Source organism: Vidua macroura, chromosome 8, assembly GCF_024509145.1.
Source record: "Vidua macroura isolate BioBank_ID:100142 chromosome 8, ASM2450914v1, whole genome shotgun sequence".
Lineage (NCBI taxonomy): Eukaryota > Metazoa > Chordata > Aves > Passeriformes > Viduidae > Vidua > Vidua macroura.
Window position 1 is genome coordinate 10,280,481 of NC_071578.1, and position 11,363 is coordinate 10,291,843.

Here is an 11,363-nt window from a genome sequence, read left to right on the forward strand (position 1 = left end):
ACTGAGGACAGACGTTCCTCAGAACCAAACCTCTGGGATATCCAAGAGTTTGAAAAGAAATAAAGTGCACACTCTGATTCAAAGACTAAGCTCTGCCAAAAAATAAGGTAAAAGTTCCTCAGAACCAAACCTCTGGGATATGCAAGAGTTTGAACAGCAATAAAGTGCACACTCTGATTCAAAGACTAAGCTCTGCCAAACAATAAGATAAAAGCCACAGATCTATTGGCTCTTTGGGCCACTTGTTCCTTCTTTCCAGGAGATATGCTTTGTTTTCAGACCTGTGCTGTGCCCAAATTTATAATGAGTCAGTGACTTACTCTGTAACTTTGATTAAGTCAGTTAACTGATCCAGCTGCAAAATTAAGAGGAATTTCCATGAAAAAAAATATACACAGTCCTTCAGCTAAATAACAAGAACGTAGGGTTGTTCAGCTAGTGGCAGAAGATACTTCTCTCCCAGCTCTCAGGGTGCTTTGCTGACAAGGGATGTAATCGGTTCGCAGCAGTGCTTCTGGCACAGTTCCATGGTTCTACCTCTGCCCTATCATTTCTCCTGCTGTGGCTTCCTTCTGAATTCTATGCTGATGTCCAAACAGCATGAGTCAAAATACCCTAACCTGGAAGTGGCTAACGCATGAATCACTGTGGCCAGGTCATGAACCAGGAGGAATGAAAGGGGGTTACTGTGAGTTGGATGAAAAATATATAAATAAAGGGGTCCCACACATCTCTGTAGATCACATCACCTTAAGATCCAAGACCATCTACACTGACCTTGAGCCACACGGTCAGCTCTCATTGATACAATGGGAGTTCTGCATGCAGACCAAAGGCAGTCTCAGCTTCTTCTGCCCTCCACTAATTACAGGTTTCTGACATTTCTTTGGTTTGTCAGAAAAAGACTCTAAACAGCACATTAACAATGGAAGGAGCCACATGATGAAGATAATGTTAACTCATGCCCAAGGCTCAGCTGTCTTCTCCCTCAGAGAGAATTATTCAGGAGCAAAGGACAAATCTAAGATCACCCATTTGTTGTTCCTGGTCAGAAGATTAATAAACATAGCCAGCATTTGAAGAAGATCTAGCTATCTCCTGCAAGGGGGCAAGGTCCACTGTCCCATGCATGCACACCTCTATTAGATTTGTGAACTTGTCACCCCTGTTACAGAGACTTGATTGCCTTCATGCTTTTGGAAGAGGATATGGCAACACAGGTCTGTATCTGTAGTGAGATCAGAATGTATTACACACCATGCCTATTACAGATAAGTCATCGTATCCAAAGGATTAATCACGTGTTTGTGCAACTCCTACTGACAAAAACATGAGTCTACACACCCAAAGGGGATGCCTGGCACAATACTAAACCTCAGCTGAGTTTATTCCAGGTCCCTTTAAAAACATCTTCCAAATTCCAGCATTTCAGCTGCTACAGATTTTCAGCCATGCTTATTCATGAGGTGGCATTTGCAGAGGTTACAGATGTATCAACAGAGCTGCCCTCAGCACAACTTTCATTTCTGAAAACAGCCACTGTAACTTTCTTCATGTGACGTTTCTATTCCTTGGATACCAAGCTTAAATTTCTAGAAACAGGTCATTTGGAAACCTGTACATGTCAGTTAGCAAGGTGTGTGTTGGGATTGGGTTTTGTGGTCTCACCATGAGAACTGCAGCAAGAAGGCAGGCAGCACTGTTATTCACTCAGAGGCTCAACTGGAAAAATAATTCAGTTATATTTCAGTAGCTAAAATACTCCAGCTTACCCAAGGAGTCTGATAAGAGGATTCTAACCTTCCCTGTCACCATACTGTAACACAGGTCATTTTTATTCTAATATTTTAAAATATAAGTGAATACTACAAGGGTGGTGATGAGAAGCCACTCCAGAACACTGCCTCCCCTTGCCATAGCCCTGACAGTATATCCTACCCAGCTCTCCTGCCCTGTGGTTCTGTTTCCATACCACCCAGCCAACCCATGGCCCCTCTGCTGTTATTCATGACCACAACAATAGGATGTGGGACCTATAAATGTAAATCATCATCATCTCCATATTTCTGCCTGAGCTTCAGGCAGGTAGGAAACTCCTGCCTTATCTGAAAGTCCTGCCCTAGACATGAAAAGCTCTGCTGTCTGCCTTGTACCACTGACCTGCAGACAAGGGTAGGAGTGTTTTGGAAGCTGAAAACATCCTTGTAGTTGCTCCTTTATGACCAGAAGGTGTGACATGCACATCTGGGATATCCAAGCATTTGGATCCACAAGAGAAGAGGTTGTGTCCACCTCTCAGGGGGCCCCTCTACCAAACAGCATCTGCTCCTGCTGAGGACAGTGTTTGGAGAAGGTGAATAACATGGCACAGCCATCAAAGGCTCGGAAGAATGTAGGAGGACACTGAGTGTGGTTTATCAGAAACCATAAAACTATGAGGAAAACCACTTGAGCTCTGGGAGCCTTAATAGCCCTTCCTTAAATTCCTTCTTTTGACTAGTGAAGCCCTCCAGCTTCCATACCACTGTGATGCTGATCCCAACCAGCATCCTGGTGCTTTACCCAGCTCTGTCCCTGTCACCCATCCTGGCCAGGAAGAGACAAACATCTATTTGTCACCTCTATTTTTTTAAGACTCTGTTTCCTTGGGGCAGGGCACTGTCACTCCCCTGCATGTACAGCACCTGGCACAACAGGGCTGTGAGTCAGCCACCTTCCTGATGGGAGTAACACCAAAATAGCTCATTACAGCCCTTCGTAACACCATGGTCAAATGACCTGGGCATCCTGCAGGAAGCAGGCAAACACCAAGTCTGACTGCAAGTGAGTGTGGCAGTCTCCATCACCAAACCTTTTTGAGCTGCCCCCCCCATTATTGTGAATTGTGAGTTCAGAGACTGTAATGAGGAGTGACCACCCATTAGCAACATCTCTGCCAGGCTGCCAGCACTGAGTGCATTGAGGAATCACCCCTGCCCTGGCAGATGAATGGACACAGCATTCTCTTGGTGCAATAAGCTGAGCTCTGGATGTAAATCTCTTCCCAGAAAGGAGATGCATATACATTAGGATACAACCCTCCCGCTTCTGCAGCTGTTCCTTAGTTTAGATAGGGCCAGTAAGGCTCAGAGATTGTTTTCCAATCCCAGCAGCATTTTTCTTTGTTTGGGAGCAACACGTAAAAGCTGTGCGTTTTATGATGGTCATGTTCTGAACAGCACATTCACCAGCTGAAACTTTGGTTAAATGGGACTTTTCACCCTAAAATGTCCTGACTGCACATTAAAATACTGAAAGGTTTTGCAGAATTTCCTAATAGAAGTGATGATTTTCAACACTATGACCTCAACAATTACTAGTGAAAGCTTCAGTGAAAACAAGTGCTCAGGAATGGAGTTGTTTAGATGCAAACACCTCTTTTAAAAATCTAGCAATAAAAAAATCCTGTATCCTGTTGTCCTACTCATTTTCCAGTTCCAAACAAGGAACCATATAAAATGATGCATTTTTAAATGAAGCGTTTAAAAGATCAGATACTATCCATCTCAACAGCAAGGAAAATTCTATCTCCCCCCACCTCGAAAAAAAGACATGATTTTGACAGTTCCCCTTCACAAGAACAGTGCTCATTGAGAAAAAAAGCAAAACGGTCTCACATCAGTTTCCAAACCAGGGATGCTGCTGTTTTCACATGCAAACCCAATTCTTGCTCATGTCTCCTGTCATTTTCCTGCTCAGAGCTGCTACTCACGGTGCAGCTCAGCTCCTCAGACGCTTGGCTTTGCAGATTCATTACGAAACAACAATTAGCACGTGAGAAAAAAAATCCCACTCCAATATTAACTCAACTTTCCCAAACAGAAAAGCAGCCTGGATTTGTTCCGGGCGAACAAGGAACAAGGGCTTTTGGCCGCAGCTTCAGCGGCAGAGCAGCTCCTCCGCAGTGGGATCCCTTTCCCTGGGAGCCTGCGTGCACGCAGCTTTTCCCGCAGAACAAGGGCACCCTATATCGTCACCTGCACGGGACCTATAGCTGCCATAGGGATGAACGGCGAGGAGAGGGCGATGGTGCGATGGAGACGCGTGGCGAGGGACTCGCTGATCCCTTTGTAAAGTTAAACGGAAAACAAAACGCAGCACATACTCCGCGGAGGAAAAATGGGGGGGGGGGGAGGGAAACCCAAACATGAAACCGAGGAGGGCAGAGAAATTTAAAAAAAAAAAAAAAAAAGGTAGAAAATTAAAAAAAAAAAAAAAAAAGGCTAAAACAAAGAGTAACAGAGAAACCCGAGGAAAACGAGGGCAAAGCGTCGGTGGCGGAGCGGAGCCCGGGGCTCCCGGCGAGGTGTCCATGTGACACCCCCGGGCTCGCCGGTCCCCGGAGCCCCCGGGCCGAGCCCCCCCCCCACGCCCCCCCCCGGCCCGCTCGGCAACGCGTGACGTCACACGGGGGACCCCGGCGCCGCGCATTGGCGGAGCCGGCCGCGCGGCCCCGCCCCCGGGAGGCGGCGGCCAATGAGCGCGGCGCGCTGGCTCCATGTGCGAACCATGTGTCCGCCCGCGGGGCGGGGCGCGCCGGGCGCTGCGCCGCTGGAGTGCGCTCCGCCACTGCGCGGGGTCCGCGGCCGCGCTCCGCCGCGGGCCACGGCCGCCCCTTTGTTCCCAAAGCGCCTCTTCCTCGCGGTGCCGCCGTCCCCCGCAGGTCGCGTGCCCGCTCGGGAGACCGCTCCGCGGGGGAAAGCCGCGGGCTACGCGCACCCTCCGCGCCCGCGGAGCAGGGGGCTAGCGGCGCCGCTGGCCACCGCCCCGCACCGGACGCTTGTCCTGCCCTGCACTACACTGCTCTGCCCTGCCCTCTCCTCTCCGCCGGCTACCTGGCGAGCGCTGCCACTTGCCTACGTGACTCTGCCCATGCCCCGGCGGGGGGAGCGGGGACGTGTCATCGCCTCCTCCCCCGCCGCTCCGGCTCCGCCACCGGCTCTGGCTCCGCGCGGAGCCCGCCGCCCCCCCGGCCCCTCTCGGTGCCCCTCCGAGCCCGCTCTCCCCGAGAACCGGAGATGCGCCCCCCCCTCCCTGCACCGTCCCGCTCCACTCTCCATCCCAAACTTTCCCCCCGGGCCCAGTGGCGGCGGGGTCGCACGCACGCCTCTGCCTCGGGGGGTGCAGGCCGGCCCCGGCGCCCTTTGTCACTGCGTCGCCAGCCCCTGCAGCCAGCCGAAAGTTTGGTTTATTTTCCTTACTCCCCTTGACCGCCCAGCGGTCACGCACACGCGCGGCCACGGCCGCCAGCCCGCACTTACTTTTATTCTCCTTCTCGATCCGCTCCAGGTAGCTGGCGGCCTCCAGGAGCACCTGCACGTTGTAGAGGAAGGTGTCCATGCCCGCCGCGGGGCTCGTGTTGCAGATGTCCCCGAGGGGGCACCGGGCCCCGCCGGCCGCCCCTGCGCTCCGCGGCTCGCTCCGCGGCTCCCTCCGCGGCCGGCCGCGCTTCCCCATGCCCCGCAGCCTCCCCGTGCTGCACCGCGTCCGTCCGTCAGTCCGTCTGCCGGCGAGCCCGGCGGCCGCCGCGATCCCAGCGCTGCCGCCGCCCGCCCCGCCGCTGTGTCGCCCCACGGGCCGCCGCCGTCCCGCCCCCCCCGCGCCCCGGCGGGGCGGCCCGGCCCGGCCGCGCCTGCGGAGTGCGAACGCCGGCGGCTGCGCGGCGCCCGGCGCGGGGGGGGGGGGGGGGGGGGGGGCGGCCGGCGGGGCAGGGCCGGGCTTGTCCCGGGGCGGGGGGGGACCGGCGGGTCGCCGCTCAGCAGCCCCGGGATGTGTTACAACTCCGCAGCGGGGAACGAGCCCTTGGAAAGGGGCACCGGCTGCTGCGCCGGCCGTGGTGGCACCGCGCCCCCGGGGATGGTGGCACTGGTGGGAGCCCAGCTGCACCCACCCCCAGGAGGCACAGAGGCACAGCCAGGCCTGCCCGGCCCTTGTCACTCCGTGTCACCTCCCGTCACTGCCCGAGGTCTGTCCCTGGTCAGGGAGCCAGCGGGACAGGCGGGCTGGGGAGCCCATGCTGCGCCCAGCCCTGGGGGCAGCCCTGGGTCAGCACTGCAAGCAAAACTCGAACTCCAAAGGAGCCCCTCGGCATGAAGCACTAGCAGTTTAATGTCAAATTACTCCTCCTCTATTATGCAGTGCCCCCCAGAAAGCTCTCTCTGGGTTTAGACTCTAAAAGCAATTAATATTTTTTTTTTTTTCCGAAAGTAAATCGAAGGTAGAGAGCAGGAAAGGGATGCACCAGCCTTCCTCACCTCCTCCATATCCATCCCTGCAGACCTGGGGTCAGAGCCGGGCACACTATAGATTGTTTTCCCCTTGTTTTGCAGTCAGGGAGGTGAGAAAGAGCAGCTGAGCCCGGAGGAGAGAGCGCAGGACGTGACCCAGACTGAGGAGAAGGGCAAGGATTTGCACTTCCAGAAATCATTTGCAATCTCGGGTCCATGAATTTTGAGGGGGTAGGCGGAGTGGATTCCACTCGCACCAGGCTGGCAGCAAGTGACCTCCAACACCCTCCTGGTTCCCCTTCTATCCGTGACAGCATCACCTGAAACACGGTGCTACGTTTGCAGCACAAAACCCCGCTCCTGCCCGGCCGGTCGGGTTGGTCTGGTTCCACTGAGGAGCCCTGTAGGAGCGGCTGGGGAGAAGCATCGCCCCAGAGATGTGCTGGGGCGTGGGGACCTGCTCACACCTGGCTGCCGTGGGGCTCCGTGGGTCTCGCCGGGCTCACCGGCCTCCCAGGGACCGGAACTGGCTGAAGAGCAGAGAAGAGAGGTCGTGGGGCGTTTAGGAGTGCTGTATTAGTAAGGGCTAATGGGTACCTGGAGCCCGCAGCATCACCGGGACCTGAATCATCTGAGAGGGGACGGTGCCCCAGACTGCAGCGCATGCAATGAAATCCCTGCGGCACCCAATTGCTGGGGGCCAGCAGGCTATTTTTGGGAAGCATGGCTGCAGGATCTCGTCGGTCACATGCCCTTCCCACGGCACATGCCGGGGCTGGGCCAGCTCCCCGTGCAGTGCGGCTCAACACAGCCCCTCCCGCGGCCATATGGCACCTCCTCCGTGCCGGCAGCACCACATGGCTGCTGCCACATCAACGATGCCACGAATTGTCCCATCACTGCGCTTGGCAGCCCAGAACGGGCTGATGTAGGAGGGAGGACACAAAGCATCATCTAGATTTAGTTGTGGCCTTAAGAAGAGTGGAGAAGAAGGCAGAGCCTGGTGTGCCGGGAGTGGAACGGGACAGAACGGCGCTGCCAGGCTTAGGTGTGCTCAGCACCCGCAGGCGACTGGCCATCCCTGAGAGCAGGATTTCAGCTGGGAAAGCAAGGGCTGAGCAGAGGTGGAGGTGGGAGCCAGGCTGAGCCACAGGGTACATCCAGGCAAGTGAAGGACTCAGAATGTACTTGGCTTTTATTAACTCCACTGACTAGCTGAGATAAGACACGATTCCTGCTTTACAAGCATGCATGGGTGAACACTCCCATTAAAACATCAGTCAGAAAGTCTCTGGCTTTCTAATTGTGCAGGGATTGAGCTGGTGGTGGGGTTGCTCTAATCAACCCCAGTTGCAGCCACTGAGGACCTGGACACAAGCAGCTGTCCAGCTTGGCTGGACACTGAGGGCACCTCTCTGCTGGCTCACCATCGGGCAGAAGGCTTTCCATGACCTCACCTTAAAGTACAAGAGATCATTGCTGAAAGCACACCAAAGGCACCAGAGGTAGCCAGCATCAGATTGCTTAAAAATCAGATTATTTAAAAATCTCAGCCCCTCTCCCAGAAGATGAGGATGTATATGGCCATCCAGACTCCATACTGTAGATCTTGTGCCTAATGGCAACATCCTCTGTTACCTACTGCATTTCTTGGTCCTCCTTGTGCACCTGCACGACACTTCTCTAGCGATTTTTGGAATGCTTTGTATTGATTGGTGCTGATTCAGCAGGTACCGCTTTTCCCAGCGACATCCCAGGTTTGAAGCGAGAATAATCATAATTTTGATCCCTTTCCCTTCTAGCTTAGTTGCAGGATGATTTCTCTTTAAAGGCACTTCCACAGAGAAAAGTATTCCTGAGGGAATGGTCCAAGGGCAGGCATTGCAAGGGAACTGGCTCAAGAGGAATGGAAGCTTTAGGGCACGTGGGCTGTGGGGTACAAAAAAAGAGAGTGGGCAGTGGAAAGCACCCAGAATCAGAGAGGCAACACAGGAGTGATAAGGGAAGAAGTTTTGCAGTATTGCCAGTTCTGCACATCCAGCAGCCATGGTCCGGCACCCTCATCCACTGCAGCCTTCTGACTACAGCCAGCTAAGGGCATGCTGTCTTTATTTCCCTTCTCTTGTACTTTGTTCAACCTTTGAGCTCATCCTGAAGTCTCACTGTCAATTTTTTCTCTGCAAGGCGATGGGGAAGCTGATTCTCAGACAAAAGTGGAAGACCTGAGTGCAGCCCCATGGGCCCACAGAAATGGGAGTTGGGGTGAGCTGGGCTGAGCCCCTGGCTCAGCCCCACTGCCCACATGGCCTCTGCTTCCAGGGGGTGGCCAAGGCAGCTCTCACATCATGGGACATCCCTGGACCTTTTATCAGCAGCCTGTGGCTGCAGGCTGCCCTCAATACGGCGAGGGGAGCATGGCCCAGGGATGCAGAGGTTGGGTGCCCACAGGGGTGCTGCCAAATTCACACCTGTAAAAGTGGGGAAAATATCCACCCCATCATTTGGGGATTAGGTAAGATAAGAGGTAAGATTGCTGGAGTGCTTTATTTTGCAGTTCTGCATAACATAGCAAGGTGTGGGTTTAGGTGCAAAGCTGCCAGGTGGTGTGAGGTGCCATGAGAAACCCCTGGGTAGAGAGTGGGCATCCCTTCCCTCTGCCATGGGAATCATCTCGTGTGTGTGTGTGGTGCCCATGTTGGGCTGAACAGAGGAAAACAGAGCTCCTGCTCTGAGCACAAATGCTAAGTCCCCTTTGGTGGGTGTATTTTGACCTTGTTCTGGTGGTATCACACACAGCAGCTGTTTCCCCACATCGCAGGTGTTATCCATTCAGTTTGTTCCAGTGGCAGCACCAGTGTAAATCACCCCCTGGACAAACCTGGCAGGGTTCAGAAAGGGTTTTGAAGGGTGGGAGCCAAGACAACCCTGGATTTTGGTCTGCAAAAGCTCCTGGAAGCACCTGCTCTCTTTCCTTTCAGGCTAATCCTAATGTAATCCTTTTATAAAATTTCACCAGCCTTTAAAAGTCTGCTGCAGTCATTTTGGAAGAACTAACTCATTTTCCAAGTGATATTTGTGCTACCTGTCTGCCATGGGTAGGCATTTCTTGCTGCACAAGAGTGATATAAAGATATTGAAAAATTGTTTGGAGGCTATTGCATATCTCTTTTTTTTTTTTTTTTTTTTTTAATGGACACAGTTGTTGTGGTGGGGATGGGCTAGAGCTGGTCTGGAGCAGCTGTACTCTGGAGGGAGAAAAGATCTCTCATGGAACCTGGGTGATTTCTAAAACCTTGATTTTGCTGTTAGACCCAGGAAGTTTTTAGTGTTACTGGCATCACTCCTTATGGCCCCAGCCCAATGGTGAGTGCAGGTATTGTCCCTCTCCTTGCCCAAGCATGATTTAATTGGGGTGCAGAAACCTGCCTGTACAGAGAGATGCACAGAGATCAGTGAAATCTCATATCTCTTCTTTCACTAGTCAATAATTAATACATGTAGCTCTCCCCTGGAACATTGGCTCCAGGCTGTCCTGCCAGGCCCTTGGCTGCCACCTGCTATTGCTGCCTGTTGTCCCTTGTCCCAAGGCATGGGACCATGATTTACAGCAGGGCCACACATCCTTCTGTGGGGCTGCTAGATGTTTGCAGCCAAGGCTCCATGTCCTTAGGGATGCTGTCAGAGCCTGATTCTCACCTGGCCAGGCCCAGAGTGGGGGGATGCATCCAGCCCTCTTATGAAGCCATTATTACAATGGCCTTTCATTTCCCCAACTGCTCCCTAAGAGAAACAAGAGATCAGGATAACTCAGAGGTGCTCCAGGAGAAAGGCCCTTGTCAGGGTTTCAGGTGCCTGCTCCAGCAGCTGTCATGCATAAGGTGGGTCCTCAGGCTCTGGAGCACTCCTGATCCTTTGCTGGGGCTCAGGAAGCTCCATGGTTTCACCGGGTCTCTCCGGCTGCCCATGGTGCCACATCGCCTCTTCGATCTGTCCTTGACGCTCTCTTTTGGTGTGTGCTGGAAATAACTGTGCTACAAATAGCGGTGATGGTCCCTCTTGCCTGCTCCTGCCTTGCCTAGCCATACTGCTTCACTCAGATCCATTTATGATGCTGTTATTTACAGTTTTGTCCTGCTAGTACCTCTAAAGCTTCTACTTAATTTCCTTTGAAATCCCTCCTTACAATCCTGTAAGGATTGGTCCTCCTTGAACTCCTGTGTGGCACCCCCTGATCTCAGCATTCATCAGGCAAATCTGAGCTATGATCTCTGCTTTTACAATAAGGTGGTTATTTGGGTTTTTTTTTGTTTTGGTTTGGTTTTTTTTTGGTTTTTTTTTTTTTTTAACTTCCAGCCTTCTAATTGCTCTCCCCACTCTCCATCTTTGTAATAGTAGGTTTTCTGTCTCAGAAGCTGGGAGATGGCACGAGCTCTTCTCAGCTCCTACTAGTTTTCTGCCGTTCACACTTGGCCTTTCACAGTAGTTGCCATGCAGTTCTGATATAAAAATAATAAAGAATTTTTCTTGCCCACCCTTAAGGGAAAGCACACATATGGTCTGAAATTGCCTTGTGCCAGCAGAAAAAAGACACATCTCTTGGTGGGTGGATTAAATGCTGAATATTCCTGGTGGGTCTGGGTGGCTCTGTAAGGCGTGGATGGGACCTGCTAAGGCAGGTGGGAGGATGGATGTGGCAAAACGTCCAAGAGTGTCTCCCCTGGTGAAAAGAGTCAAGTGGAGGATCTAGCTCTCCATCTGTTCAGCTGAAAGCTTTACATCACTCCTAGGAGTACACCGATTGATCCTTGAGTCTGGGCTGGGCTGGCAGATCAAGAGAAGGTCATTTGACATTGCTCCAGGCAGGAGGATCTTGTAATATTCTCAGTGTGCAATTTTGCATGCTTCAGCTTTGAATTTTTATGTTAGACTCAGTAAAGTGACATCCAACACATCTCCAACACATTTCTGGGATTTGTGCTTTCTGGGCTAGGCTGAAGAGCCATTAGGACAAGCCCAGCAGGATTCACTGTGGGAAGAGTAGAGAAAGAGGATCCCACACCTCCCAGTGGAGGTTTGAGCCTCTTCTCACTTTTGAAT

The 11,363-nt window shown here is 52.6% G+C and overlaps 1 protein-coding gene across 1 annotated transcript in view; it reads right to left on the reverse strand.

The window, feature by feature from the left end:
- The window catches only part of MXI1 (MAX interactor 1, dimerization protein), a 55,760-nt gene extending 50,245 nt beyond the window's left edge, over positions 1-5,515 (reverse strand). The window contains exon 1 of the mRNA XM_053983594.1: positions 5,301-5,515. Coding sequence (XP_053839569.1) covers positions 5,301-5,496 — 196 coding nt within the window. The 5' untranslated portion in view covers positions 5,497-5,515. The remainder of the gene's footprint in view (positions 1-5,300) is intronic.
- Positions 5,516-11,363: the final 5,848 nt, after the last annotated feature.